The 16,257-nt window shown below is 35.8% G+C and overlaps 1 protein-coding gene across 1 annotated transcript in view; it reads left to right on the top strand.

The window, feature by feature from the left end:
• cacna1ia (calcium voltage-gated channel subunit alpha1 Ia) overlaps nt 1-16,257 on the top strand; it is a 237,764-nt gene that overhangs the window by 149,400 nt on the left and 72,107 nt on the right. Inside the window, exons 6-7 of the mRNA XM_030141341.1 lie at nt 8,970-9,318; nt 10,365-10,457. Of these exons, the coding sequence (XP_029997201.1) occupies nt 8,970-9,318; nt 10,365-10,457 (442 nt within the window). The remainder of the gene's footprint in view (nt 1-8,969; nt 9,319-10,364; nt 10,458-16,257) is intronic.

Genomic DNA, 16,257 nt, shown 5'->3' with positions numbered 1-16,257 from the left:
ATTTTAGTTCAGGTTCCACATTCAGACCAATTCAGTCTCATAATAGCCTATAAACACTCACAACTCCAATTTTTCTCTTTGTAAGTGTGAATGTTTTCATGTGTTTAGACTAAAACAAAGTATAATTTCACAAAAACTCTGAATAACCTGAACAAATATGAACAACCTGAAATGTCTTCAGAGAAGTGCAGTTTTAATAATTTTCCACCTGTTACTAAATATTTTGTGTATCTGTAGACCCACTGTGATCTGTAAGTTATAACGTACATGTGGAAATAATAAACTGAGGCGCAATAGTGTCAAAATTACAATTTTTTTTTAATGTTTGTTCATGTTATTCACATTGTTTGAGAGGATAGTTTGTAGATGTAAACATTTTCATTATGTAGTTTTACTTTTTTCACTGTAAAACCTAAAGAAAAGTTTGGAATTGACATTACTTATATATTATTATGTTATTATTTTACTGGTTCGGCCCACTTCAGATCAAATTTAGCTGAATGTGGCCCCTGAACTAAAATGACTTTGACACCCCTGCTGTACAGTGTTTTAAAGCTATGTACATAACATTTGTGAGATAAACAAAGATGCAACTGTTAATCAACATCCACCATTATCTAATATAAGACTATTATATGTTGTGTATATCAATGTTCTTATTTCATATATCGGCCAATATATCAGTTATCAGCCAATATTTATCAGACATCAGCTCTTTTTAGCCCCAAATATCGGTACCAGCCCCAGAAATCCCATATCAGTTGGGCTCTATTATTGATCCTTGTTGAGCCGCATTATGTAATAAATTCCCATTATGTAATAAAAGTTCAAAATGTAATAAGAATGTCACGTCATCTTGTAATAAAGCCGCATTATGTAATAAACTGACGCATTTTGTAATAAACTACCACAATGCATTATGTAGTCAATTTTTTCGCATTATGTAGTAAGTTATTACAATTTGAGAAATTTATTACAAAATGCACTTGACACATTTTTATTTTCAGGAAAATGTAATGTGCTCAATTAATCTTTAAACTGTGTGGTTAAAGTTCTGATTACATTACCTGTAGCTCTTGTGACTAATTTCTTCTAAATTGCTCTGAAATGATATTAATTTGGATTGTTATTACATAATGAACCATGTTATTACATTTTTTTAATAAAAATGTGTCAAGTGCATTTTGTAATAAATTTCTCAAATTGTAATAACTTACTACATAATGTGAAAAAATTTACTATATAATGCGTTAACATAGTTTATCACAAAATGTGTCAGTTTATTACATAATGCGGCTTTATTACAAGATGACGTGACATTTTTATTACATTTTGAACTTTTATTACATAATGGGAATTTATTACATAATGCGGCTCAACATCCTTGAATTCCTTATGCTGTGTTTCCATATGTGTGGTTTACAGTTGAGGGAAAACAATAAATTGTCCTATTACCCTTATCAGCAGTATCTCTCTATCTATTGAGTGGTGGACAGAAAATAAGTTGTGTAATCTAGTGGAGCAAGGAAATGGTGAAAGATATATAAAAAAGAAAGGTAAAGATGATCTGAAAAGAGCAGAAGACGACAAAGAGCAATGGCAAAAACAAGAACATAAAAAAGCCTAAAGAAGAAGTAGAATAACTTTGTGACTGGACATGACTTGGTTTTATAGTTTATTTTCTTTCTATAGTGTATCAAAGAAACCGTTCGATACCCTTTCAGGCAGTTGTGCACTTACAGCTTACAGTATTCTCAACATTTATCTGAGTATGTCGGGGCAAGGAAACAGATCAAGGTGACTGTGGTTGTGCAGGCGTGTGCATTGCATACAGTTCACCTTAAGCTAAGTTTTTCATCATATAAAGGGAAAATAAGAGAGAAAGGAGATTGATACATGAAAACAGGGATCAAATGTAAAGAAAAATAGCCTCGGAGAGGCAAAAGAGAACTGAAGTGACAGACAGAGACATGGGATGAGTAAATAGGGTTTTCGAGTGACCCTGAATGTGTGCGTTCAGTAATGGGCTGTCTGATGGAGAGGGTCTATTTTTGTCTTCCCCAGGCTCAGACCTTGGTATGAGCATCCACAAACACCCTGCCCTCATTTACTCCACAGTCATGTCCGATCACACACACATCTAATAGCCCTCAGAAGTGTTTTTCCTACAAGGACTTTTTGATTATTTTTCCCCCTACGTTTTGCTTTGCAATTTGATTTCCCAGCTTTGTGCACTCCATCTGTTGCTTTAAATAAAAATGCAGTTATTGGAGGCAAGGGTGCTTTCATTTTTCTCCAACTGCTTACAGGTATTTCTAATAACATTTACAATAATAGTCCCTAAACTTTCCCTGTCAGATTTTATTCACACAGGAAGATGATTTCCCAGGTTTGATAGGAAAGACAAACTCGTTGGCATCCTTCCATTAAAACTCGGAGTTATTGCAGATGTCTTTGGAAATGATTGTGCTGTAATCAGTCAGAGCTAGACATTAGAGATGCTTGTCATTGAGTCAGCTAAATATACAATGCACTCAATCTTTCAGTCATGAGATACACCTAAGTTGCAGAGAGTGAAGGAGTACTTTGTTTATGTGTGTGGGGTGTCAAGTGAGACTGATAGAGTGTATCTATTTTTCTGTTGATTTCATGGTAGCGCACACACACAGTCACACACAATGCACACTTCACACATGACTAGACATAGATGATTAAACAATCTGTTGTCTGATGCTAAACATACTCAGCTCCAATGATGTGCTTGTCAATTGGTTAGTTAGCGTAATATCACTTTCATTTTGATTTGCTTGATGACAACCATTTTATTGGGATCAAAAGTCAAAATGTGAAGAGAGAGAACAGTCTTTGTGTTACTAAAACAACATGATGATGAGACTTCAAGGCATGTTGTTTCAGCTAGAAAATACAAGCAGGTTTAAAGGAAAAACCAACACAAAAGTATCGTAGTGAGGTGCTTATAGCCTCTAGAACAGCTTCAACAAACACCACCGGTGTCTTGGTCATTCAAATCTTACATGTTGGAATCATAGATTGTTCTGTAACATGACCTTTTAGTTTATGAACTGCAATTGGAGCCTCAAAATGTATAACGTGACCAACATCATGTTAGTTTTCTGGAAATAAATGTGTGGAATTGGAGACAAGCTAGAAATGACACCAGAACAAACCAAAATCATCATCCACATCCACTATTTGTGTCAAACATAAACTCCATCAAGCAATTTCACCTTCTTGGTAACTTAATAAAAATAATGTTCATCCATACTATTATGTTTGGTAACAGTAATGGCAAAGTCTTGAAATGCACAAAGACACTAGATACAGCATACCAAGCTAATTAGCCAGTTAGCTGGTAGCCCATACAATTCACCATGAATTAATGCTAACATCAGCTAATGCAGCCACGTCATGCTAGGTATTATAATTAAGTATCAATAAACTTCATGACAGAATCCTTTAATGTTCTTGCTTGTATAATGCCTTACAACAACTACGGCATAGATGGAGAACTTTAGGTTTTATTCAATAAACAGGAGCTAAATGTCCAATTTAGAAGACAGTTGGTACATGTGTGAACCATAGACTGCATATCAATAGTGGGTGAATCATCTGTAACGTGACCTTTTAGTTTATGAACTGCAATTCTGGAGCCTCGAAATGTATAACGTGACCAATGTCATATTTGTTTTCTGGAAATAAATGTGTGGAACTGGGGAAAAGCTAGAAATGAAACCAGAACAAACTGAAAGCATCAACCACATACACTATTAGTATCAAATGTAAACTCCATTAAATAATTTCAGCTTCTTGGTAACTTAATAAAAATAATGTTAACACATATTAGTCGCTTTTCCATTGGTCCTCAAATTGCACCAATATAATGCTGCGATCCAGGCAACCCGTAACTCGTGTTTGTCCAATTCAAGTTCCAGCGATGGCAGCCCCCATGGATGCTGTGTTTATGCAGATTGTTTATTGGAACAAGGTATTGCTCTGATATTATTTGTCTGCAAATGTTCTGTATAATCAGCAGCTACTCTAGCGTTTGCTAGTTTTCAGTCCAATGAGTGCAAGAATAAATTAATACCAAATACGTATCCAAATATCCAAATAACATAACATAAAAGGTAGAACAGCTTCTCTTGCCTTATGCGCCATTTTTCCTCCTCTGTTTCCCTCAAATAAGCAAAGAGCAAACACCTTTGGCGATAGAAATGATTGTAAATGAGCATAACATACGGTCCACCATGCTGGTTTGTTTACATCTAGCTACCACAATTCCTTGCGCTCAGGCAGTTTGGCGTGACTTGCCTGGAACATTACAAACTCGTGAGTCATGGTTTGAAGCCGTGACTTACGGGGTCAAACACCGGCCTGGAACGCAGCATAATTTGCGCATAAAAATTTACCTACTGGAAAAACGACAATGGACTCGATGCACAGCCTCAGTACTTCCTGAATTTCAGGTGGGTCCTTTATTTCCAAGTATGCCTAATTAGTCAGTAGTCACAACAAGAAGTAGCAGACACACCTGGATTAATCAGTGTGTCCAGTAATGAAAGACAGGAAATAAAGGACCCACCTGAAGTTCAGGAAGTAGTGAGGCTGTGCATAGAGTCCATTTCGCCAAAAGTCTCATTTTTCTGTTAAAAATTTTGGTGCTGACAAGAGGTGGTTTTTCAGATGTAGCGTAAATGGTATATTACACAAAGATTACACAAAGAAATTATATTACACAAAGAAAGACCTTTTTTTCGCAACTAGAGTCAGATGAATTAAAAAAAAACAGATATAGACAGACGTTACAACAAGCGAAGAAGAAGAAGAAACATGTTGCAGTATGAGTGGACACACTAGGAAACCCAATCGTTTTTTAATTTAGTATGAGATAGAAGGGTAATATATACTAATAATGAATATATCTGTAAATCAACACCATATTTACGTTTGTTGCCATGTTTATGGAATGACTTCTCGTGTCATCTTGCGATAATAAATAAACAAATCATCGCGTTTGTGATTTAATGGAAAAACTGACATTACACACTTCTGTTTTTTTGACATTTAGTACAGGGTGGGGAAACAAAATTTACAATGAACATTTAGTTGTTTTTTCTCAGCAGGTACTACGTCAATTGTTTTGAAACCAAACATATATTGATGTCATAATCATACCTAACACTATTATCCATACCTTTTCAGAAACTTTTGCCCATATGAGTAATCAGGAAAGCAAACGTCAAAGAGTGTGTGATTTGCTGAATGCACTCGTCACACCAAAGGAGATTTCCAAAATAGTTGGAGTGTCCATAAAGACTGTTTATAATGGAAAGAAGAGAATGACTATGAGCAAAACTATTACGAGAAAGTCTGGACGTGGAGGAAGCAACAAAAAAACGTACCAAAGCTTTTATTAAAGCTCTCAAATCCAAAATCCTAAAGGATCCAACCAAATCCGTGAGAAAAACGGTAACTGAACTTGAGGTAGACAACAAGACCGTTAGAAATGCAGTAAAATATGATTTGAAGTTAAAATCTTACACAAGAACACCAAAACACTTGTTGACAACAGCAACAAATCCAACTTTAGCAATTTTTGGGAATCATGTTTATGGCCACTTTCTAGCCCAGATCTAAACCCTCTGGATTATGTTATTTGGGGTGTTTTAGAACATGCTACTAATAGAACATCACACAGCAATGTTGACTTTCTTAAAGATACTATTAAAGAAGAATGGGAGAAGTTGTCACCCAAATATTTGAGGAACATTTGTGCAAGTTTCAGGAAGCGTGTGAAGGCGGTTATTGAGAAAGAAGGAGGACACATAGAATAAAAAACATTTTCTATTATGTACATTTTCTTGTGGCAAATAAATTCTCATGACTTTCAATAAACTAATTGGTCATACACTGTCTTTCAATCCCTGCCTCAAAATATTGTAAATTTTGCTTCCCCACCCTGTAAATATCGGTACATTTTTGTGCAGACGTCCAATGGAAAAGCGACTACTGTTATGTTTGTTAACAGTAATGGCAAAGTTGTGAAAAGCATAAACAGTAGCTGGCAGTCCATACAATTCACCATGAATTAATGCTAACATCCGCTAATGCAGCCACGTCATGCTGGGTATTATAATTAAGTACCAATAAACTTCATGATAGAATCCTTTGATGTTCTTGTTTGTGTAATGCCTCACAACAACTATGGCAGAGATGGAGAACAATAGGTTTTATTCAATAAACAGGAGCTTAATGTCCAATTCAGAAGACGGTTGGTACTTACCTGTCAATCACAGACACCACACCCATAAGTATGTATAACTTTTTGAATTCATATAATCTAAATGGGTGAATTATATTACAATTCCACCCCCCAAACAGCTGTCTTAGAGAAGGAACTGAACCATTGTGACTGAAACTGTTCTGCTGTACAGTTTTCCATTGTAACATGGGGGTCTGCGGGGATTCACTCCCTTTTAGAGATTCAGTTTACTCCACATTTTGTCACTTTTTGCAATGGCTTCACTTTTCTGCCCACTAGATCTCTGGTAGTTTGCAGTAACTCTGGAGGTCGTCTGTACTCGTAATACTGTGCAAATGTGTCATGTCTGTATTTTGTAATGTAAAAATTCCACCACAAACTACCCATCCTGTTTCAGCAAACACAGCGGTCCTTTGACAATATTAGTCCCGTGCAAAGTGACCTCTCCGTGCTTTGGTGGGATTTGTAACATTTTTTTGTTTCCGCTGCACATTTTTTCTGCCTATTTCCTGGTCAAGGACTACGGAGACTGGCTAGTCATGATATATGAAAGTTTAAAGGTGTTTCAGGTGGAAATTCAGGGGGATCATGTAGCTGTGTTGCACGGATATTCACTGGAAAACAGTTAAATTCTTCAGGAGAGCAGAATCTCAAAAGATGATGAAATGAAGGACATGCATCACAGTGACAGCAAGGGGGCATTTTTCTGTCTTTCAACGGTAATCTGTAAGTGCTAAGCCTTGACATCAGAACAGCGGAGCAATATTAATACATTGAAAAAAAAAAAAAAAAAAGCATTGTATCAAACACATGTGAGGGGTTAATTTCCAAAACACATGAGGTCCACAGGTCCACAGGATAACAAATAGGGCTTACGAATAAGATGCGGTTTTGAAATACCTTTCCCCCTGAAAATCTAACCAGTTCACCCTTCAACCCAAGAATTTATGTCAAATGTGACCAAAAATCTGGTCATCCTGAGATATTGTGTTCATAAGAAAGGACAGACATGAGAGTGCAATACCCTTTACCTTCAATATTTCATCTCTTCATCAAGTAAAGAAGGAAGTAATTCTGTTGAGCTTTATTATCTAAAACTTCAAAACTCATTGACCTTGTGGAGTTCAAAACTATTCAAATAATGTTTAAAGCAAAGAATAACTTAGTACCAGGCAATATTCAAGAAATGTTTTGTGAAAGAGAGGGAGGCTATGATTTACGGGGAAAATTAAATGTAAAGATTCATAAAGTACGCACTGCATTAAAAAGTTTCTGTATTACCATCTGTGGAGTAAAACTGTGGAATGAATTGTGTGTGGAGATAAAACAAATATCAAATATCAAACATAATTCAGTTTAAAAAAAGATATAAAGAATTGATTCTTGAGAGGTACAGCTTTTAATAATGACAATGAGGCTTCTTTGTTTATGGATAACGTATTGATAAATATGCTGTAATTATTGAAGAAAATTGTTGAATTATTGTGTCTGTTTGTATGGCTGATACTGCCAATGAACATCTTGTTGTGTATAATTCAATTACTGCATTAGGTATTTGTTGTGGTTCGAAGCTAAAATTTAAAAAAAATTGTATTGCTTGATTATTATATTAAGTTAAAGGTGTAAAAGCACTGAGGGGTAGGATTAAATAAGTTTGTACTTCTTCCTATTCCTTTTCGACCATGCAATATTCAGACTTGTATGTGCTTGAAGAAAGATTCTGTTCATTCAAATGTTATTTTGTTTTTGTCTTAATTTGCTTCGTTTTGTTTTATTTTGCTTATTTGCAAGTTCGAAATAAATAAATAGCAGAGCAGAGAGGACACTCCTGTATACTTTAGAATTCACCCTGTTCTTTGCATCATCATCAATAAACAGCAGTAGTGGCTTTTCCATTGGACGTCTGTGCAAAACTTTACCGATATTTACTAAAACAGATAGATAGATAGATAGATAGATAGATAGATAGATAGATAGATAGATAGATAGATAGATAGATAGATAGATAGATAGATAGATAGATAGATAGATAGATAGATAGATAGATAGATAGATAGATAGATAGATAACTGGGACAGAGGAATGAAAACCTTTTCTTAATTGGATGCATGGGTGTATGTAAAAAAACACACAAGAAGTAGCTTAATGGTATAGTTTCAAAACCCTTTACATGTGGAACTATACTATGTAGTCTCTTCAGAGTGAGAGTTTGATGCTTTTCTTTTATACACTGATAATACCTGCTAAATGTAACTGAAAGTGATGTCTCAGGTGCTGCTTGATTTCTCCCCAGGCCACCCATTTCTTCTATTCTGGCCAGCACATGACCTCACCCCTGTTTACCACACCTGTCAGCATGCCTTTGCTTTATTGCACTAGCTTTAGGCCACTTTTACTAGTTCACTGCCAGGTCAGGCTTTTCTTTTATACGTGCATACTGCGTGTATCACTTTCAGTTCCATACTGATCCATTTATTAGTTCTAAGGGGTCAACAGCTCTAAATATACTTCTCTCTGAGGCATCAGTGGAGTTTTTAATAACTGGGCTTGATTGGAGACAAACACAGAGATAGGGACATGGAAGATAATTAAAAACATTGTGTAGGACATGCATCTAGTGCTTATCAGTGGTTTAGAGTGCTTACATTCCATGAATAACTTTGACTTTGTCTCGTCCCTATCACAGATCATCAGGGATGACCCTACCACCTCCATATTACCAGCCTGAAGAGGATGATGAGCGCCCCTTCATCTGCTCCCTCGCCTCCGATAATGGCATCATGTCATGTACTGACGTGCCAGCGAGACGCGAAGGAGGTCGCACATGTTGCCTGGACAAGGAGGACGCTCTCCACAGACAGGCTCTGGGCCTGAGTCCTGAGCCCATGTCCAACGGCAGCGGCGCTGGTGACGCCATGGGGCTGTGCATTAACTGGAACCAGTATTACACTCGCTGCCACACGGGGAACACTAACCCCCATAAAGGTGCCATCAACTTTGACAACATTGTTTATGCTTGGATCGTAATATTTCAGGTATGTTTTCTCTATGTCTGAACAGTGATGTAGTAAATGTTTGGGGGTTTTTTGGCTGTACTCTAATTGTTAAAAAGCGAAGCATAAATTTGCAGTTGATGCTTTTGGAGCAAGGTTAATGAAAACTAGCAAAATGACGAAAACTAGAATTGAAAAAACATTTTCGTTAACTGAAATAAATAAAAACTATAATTAAAAGAAAAAAAAAATATAACTAACTGAAACTGTATTGTGTCCTTACAACACTAACTAAAATGTATAAAAACTGCAGCTAAAATTCCTTCAGTTTTTGTCTTTGTCAATGTTGGATTGATATGAAATCGATTTATTTCGCTCAAGCAATTTTAGCCAGCGGCCCCATACGGCACTTCAGAATCCGTCACTTCTCGTCACTTGTCATTTACAGTCGTCTTCTCGTCCCCACTCTACCTGGAAACATGGAGACTAAAGTTGGGAGAAAGCAGCAGAGTCCTGTCTGGGATTTATTTGAATACGACGGCGAGGAAGATAAAAGATATGACGAAACTAAATCTAAACTAAAACTAAGCACTTAGAAAAAAATGAAAACCAATAAAAACTAGCAAACATGCTCTAAAAATGAATTAAAACTAACAGAATTAGAGAAAAAAAGTCAAAACTAAATAAAACTAAACTATAATGAGAAATCCAAAACTATTATAACCTTGTTTTGGAGACTTTTTTTTTTTTTTTTTTTTTTTAATTTTTTTTATGAACTGCATGTCAGAAATTCTTGCCTGGAGATTATAATGTGAGTTTGCCAATTTTATCAAGCAGGGATGAAACTGAGATTAATTAGGTTCATCTAAGTCCAAGACAAGAACAATAGTATGTTTATTTTAATGAACTCATTATTTTTACTCAACGATTTTGGAATGAACTCTGCAACATTATTTATATCCAACAAATGCAAATTAATGCAACAAAATTTCCACATGATATAAAATATACTACATTAGCAGTGAATTGTTCTACTTTAATTGTGTTAAATGTCAACGGTGCAAATCAGAAGACTGTTTTTCTTCCAGGTGATCACTCTGGAGGGCTGGGTAGAGATCATGTATTACGTAATGGACGCCCATTCCTTCTACAACTTCATCTACTTCATCCTACTCATCATTGTAAGTACAGTTAGAGTTCTTACTACTTCTGTCAGCATGTTGATTCCCTTCATTCCTCTTAGGTGACACATCCAGCATCCGGTGTGGTCTGGCATTAAAAAAAAAACAAAAAAAAACAGAAGAACTAATAACTAATGAAATGTAACTTGTGGTTGGAGACTCTGCCAATCAAAATCCCTTATAGCTTTTCCGATATCTGTACACATCAGTGCTATCCTGCCATCAATAAATTGGATGAGGATATTTCCTGAGTGGTGGTTTGAGGTGTTAATAGACTTGTGAAAATCAATAGTAGCATAAAGGAGTAACTACAATCAGTGTTTTGCAGGAGGGAGTTGGAAGTAATGTACATAAATCTTTGATGGTAAGACCAAAAACAAAAGAAGAGAAGAAGAAGGACAGTTGGAAAAAAATCTGATGAAAACTTGTGTAACTGAAACAGTAATGGATTCACATTTGCAGAAGCTAGCTCATTGTGTGTGTGAAGCCAGATGGTGGCACAATAAAGGTTGTTTAATTCTCCTCTCCCATCCTACTGGCTGACTGTAAAACAGCATTCAGTCTTTCTGTTTTGCAGCAGATGTACAACTGAAGTCACAGATGTTGCACTTTCCCACCAGCAGGTGAACGCAATAATAAACAGACATAAAGCCATTTGTCAGTGATTCCAAAAAGCTTAAATTAAAAAGAAAAACAGGTCAGGAAAGGAGGTGTGAGATGACAACCACACAGTTAAAGCTGGGGTAGGAGGTCAGTGTGTTATTGAAGTGAAGAATCCAGACTTCTGTTTGGATTTTGGCCTCAGCTGTCAGGAAAATCTGAAAATTAGAAAATCAGGAAACGGTAGGTAAAGTTAGGTTGCTGTAGAAAAACAGACACATCTTTAAGGTCTCATCTGATGGGAGGGGCTTAGGGCACAGAGGAAGATGATGTGGGTGCTTCTATGAAACTGGTCCCTAAAAACAGGACAGAGGAGCTAAAAATTCAAACAAGATGTAGACTAGGGCTGCATGATACTGGAAAAAACTGACACTGCCTCTTCCAGCTGGAGGTGGAGGAGGTGTCTGGGGAGAGGGAAGTCTGGGCATCCCTGCTTAGACTGTTGCCCCCACGACCCAGCCCCAGATAAGCGGCAGATAATGGATGGATGGACGGACACTGCAATTTTTTTTTAACCCTGTGATTAGGGATGTAATGATATGAAAATTTCATATCACGATTATTGTGACCAAAATTATCATGGTTATCATTAATTATCGCGGTATTATTACCTCCGCCAAGGAGGTTATGTTTTTGCCAGGGTTTGTTTGTTTGTTTGTTTGTTTGTTTGTCTGTCTGTTTGTTTGTCTGTCCGTTAGTGTGCAACATAACTCAAAAAGTTATGGACAGATTTGGATGAAATTTTCAGGGTTTGTTGGAAATGGGATAAGGAAGAAATGATTACATTTTGGTGGTGATCGGGGGTGGGGGGGCCCACGGGGGGGGCACTGATCAGCCTTGGCGGAGGTCTGCGCTCTCCGAGTGCTTCTAGTTGAAATTGTGCTCAAAATGTTCAAAAAGTACTAATACACACGCTGAAATAATTTAACCAAGTTGTATTTTGGAAAAAAAAAATAAAACAACAAAAAAACAAATACAATAAATGGCACAATGCACTTTCGCTTGACAGAAACATGAGCCCATTTTGTCCGTTTTTCAGTCCCTTTGATTTTGCCTTTATATACTATATAAACAAATGTTTACTATACCCATGTTTGGGATCTTTTTTTTCAGCACAACTTCATCTATCTCATCTGTCTATTTTTTTTTTTTTTTCACTTTTACCAACTATGTCAACATAAAAGGCCAGAAAACACACACACACACAAAAAAAAAAAAAAAAAAAAAAAAAAATCTGATTTGAAAAATGTATATAATTTATTGCATAAATAACACAAAGATGCCTTACGAACCTTTTCAAAGACTTTAAAAGTGAATATTGGTTCCAAATATTAGGTATATAAAATCAAAATTGTAATAAATTAAAACTATACTCAAATATTTGACATAAAAGCAGATCTTTACATCAACGTTTTCTCCGGAAAAGTGCGGTAATCAAACACAGTTATCATGATAATTAGAATTTAAACAGTAATACTAACCGCTGGCATTTTTACCGCGGTTTATCATTATACCGGTAATCGTTACATCCCTACCTGCGATATATCTTGCGATATGAAAAAATACTCAGGAAGATATAATAGCTGTGTGGTGCCGACGTAAATGGTCAAACAAATTAGTTGTGTTTCCTCTTCTTGTGCCAACAGGTGCAAGACACTATCAACACAGAACACGTTTTAATATCATCCTTGTAGCTGAAATAATTCCAGATAACTGAAGTTGCTTTTCTTTTTTGCACCAAGTCATCGTTTTAAGTGATTTTCTCTTGTTTGTTGCTCATTTTTCAATATTATTACCAGAGACTTACTCCATGTGCAGGGGCGTAGTCTGCTTCGGCAAACTGATTAAGAACGCTTGTGATTGGTTGATCACTGTGCACAGTGTGTGTCAGGTACCCAGGTGGAAATTAGATGAGAACACATTGAGTTCATTTGCCTCCTACATTGCAGGACCTGCGATGTGACTATTGCACACATATACATTGCGATGACGATGCTCAAATGATATATTGTGCAGCTCTAATGTTATGAAGCAAGTTTGGAAGCACTTTGGGTCTATTTTAAAAATAAATATTTGCTGAGATAAAAGATAAATTATTTTTCAGATAAAAACATTTTTGTGCTATTTCTATATTATTTTTTATATTATATTTAATATAAAAATTTCCATGTAACACAGTAAAAAGGACAGGAAAATTACGCACTACTATTTTTCCAAATATCTTTTTATTCTATTACTGGTACATTTTGGGAATCAAACTAATTAAGCAAGGCAGAGTGTTTCACAAAAATGCCCTCTTGCAAAATCACTCGCAATTTATTTGTGTTTAAATGGGCAGGTTCTGCATTTAATGCCAGTGGACACGATGAGTTACACGCAAAACCTGGAATGAGACTGCTGATTCATGAAAAACCCACGTCTGGATTAGAAAAGCCACTAGGATTGCCACATTCAACACAGTGTCTTTATTTGTACCACCTATATAAGAACATTTCAAGCCATGTTTTCTAGATCAAATGCACTGACACCTAGGTAGCTTTTCATGTCCCAATTTTGGTCCTATTTTTAGCCCCAATATTTTATTAAAAATTCATTAATTTTAGGATGGCTCAGAGCAAGAGTATAATGTTTTTACATTTATTTGAGGTCATCATTAGGTACATCCTAGGGGGAAATATGTCTAAATTTCTCTTTTATTATTGGGTCTAAAAAGCTGGCAAAGTGTCAGGTACCAAAATAAACCCGGTTTCATAGAAGCACCTATGTGTATTTTTCACAATCTGTATCTCTACTGCCACTTTGGAGGGGATATATATATATATATAGTATTTTTATTCCAAACTATCAAGAGCAGGAAGTCGCACACCAGAATGCACCCAGAGCTACCAAAACCACCAAAACATTCAGTCTATAGTGTATAGACTGTATCACTTACTGAATAAAGTGTGAAATTCATGTGTTATCCCCCACTTTATTATGGATACTGTCAGTTTTCTTCTTGAAACAAAAACTCAGAAGGTCAAAATAACACTGGATTATAATAGTTTACATTATAGATGTGTTTGCGTAGCTTATTTTTTAGACAGAAAATTGCCAGAGTAAAGCTTTAAATTGCTTCTGTTTTCTGTACAGTTTGTGTTGTCAATAGCTGGACTAAAGATCTGTTTGGAATCATCCAAACAAGGTCAGAACTGTCACAGATTAGGCTGCAATTTCAATATCAAACTCTGTTCTTTTATTTTAGAATTGTGTCCATATGAACACAAACTGAACAGTCAGACACATTTTTATGCTATAATCCTTAGTGGCATGAAGTGGATGACTGCAACCAAGTAAATACCCCTTGATTCACCATTAATATATAAAAGAAAATATGACATTTTGGTGGTAAAACATGCCACCAGAATTTAAAAAAAAAAAAAAAAAGAAGAAGTTATGAGTTACTGTAGAAACGTGATGATACAACATGATGGACTCTAAGGTCATAAAAATATCTTTCTTATTTTTAGGTGATTATTATTATAATGCAAAAGTCTGCATTTAATCTCTCCTAAATCTTGCACACTTAATCTTTTGGTGGGTTTTCATTTTTCAACAGAAGTATTTTAGTAAAGCCCTGAGAAGTGGCCCAGCAGATACAAGCTTATTTCATTTGAATTAAATATAAGTAAATAAACTGAGCTCACAACACCTAACTAGACAAACACACTCGTCCCCTGTGGTAAGTGATTGATTGACACTAATGTGCCACCCCTTTTAGCTCTCTTGGAAGACATTTTGTTTGGCAACTTGTAGTTAGTGCTCCTTAGGGATGTCTTTAAAGCGTTTCTGACACTGTGAGAAGTTTTCAGGCAGGCATTTCTACAAGCCTTGAAGGTGTTTTGTTTTACACAGTGGGGGTCACCTTGACTCTCATTGACGACTGTTGTTGTTCCTTCTCTTCTTTCCCTTCGTTGTGCAGTTATTAGGTGATATTATACTGTGTGTTGAAGCTTGTTAGTTGATCACATCAGTGTTTTCACGGTAACAAAACTCAGGCATGAGGAGACATTTGACCTCCGCAGTGTCAAATACAAAGTGTCATCCATGTCTGTGTGATGTTTGATGCTCTGTCAAGTCTCTGTGCTGGTGTCACTGTGAAGAATGTGATTAAATGGACTAATAAAACTTAGAGCTAACTGTGCCCTCTAGTCGCTTTTCAATTGGACATCTACAAAAAACTTTACCGATATTTACTAAATGTCGGAAAAACAGAAGTGCGTAATTTCGGTTTTTCCATTAAATCATAAATGTGATGATTTGTTTATTTATTATCGCGAGATGACACGAGAAGTCATTCCATAAACATGGCAACGAACGTAAATATGGTGTTGATTTACAGATATATTCATTATTGTTATATATTACCCCTCTGTCTTGTACTAAATTAAAAAATGACTGGGTTTCCTGGTATGTCCCAAGGTTATTGTCGTTAACGAAAACTAACAAAATGATGAAAACTAGATTTGAAAAAACATTTTTGTTAACTGAAATAAATAAAAACTAGAATTTAAAGAAAAAAACGATAACTGAAACTGTATTGTGTGCTTACAAAACTAACTAAAATGGATAAAAATTATGGATAAAATTCCCTTCGTTTTCGTCTTTGTCAATGTCAGATTAATATGAAATCGATTTATTTCGCTCGAGCAATTTTGGCTAGCAGCACCATATGACACTTGACGGTCTGTCACTTGTGGTTTCCAGTCGTCTTCTGATCCCCACTCTAGCTGGAAACATGGAGACTAAAGTTGGGAGAAAGCAGCAGAGTCCTGTCTGGGATTTATGTGAACACAACGGCGAAGATATGAAAAAAAATAAAACTAAACTAAAACTAAGCATTTACAAGAAAACAAAAACCAATAAAAACTAGCAAACCTGCTCTAAAAATGAATTAAAACTAACTAAATTAGAGTGGAAAAAAAGTCAAAACTAAATAAAACTAAACTATAATGAAAAATCCAAAACTATTATAACCTTGGTGTGTCCACACATACCGCGACATGCTTCTTCTTCTTCTTCGCTTCTTGTAATGTATGTCAACATCTGTTTTTTTAATTCACCTGACTCTAGTTGCGAAAAAGGTCTTTCCATTGCAGCT

This window comes from Sphaeramia orbicularis, chromosome 8, assembly GCF_902148855.1.
Source record: "Sphaeramia orbicularis chromosome 8, fSphaOr1.1, whole genome shotgun sequence".
Lineage (NCBI taxonomy): Eukaryota > Metazoa > Chordata > Actinopteri > Kurtiformes > Apogonidae > Sphaeramia > Sphaeramia orbicularis.
Note: the sequence above shows the minus strand (reverse complement) of the source record. Positions and strands in the feature narration are given on the sequence as shown.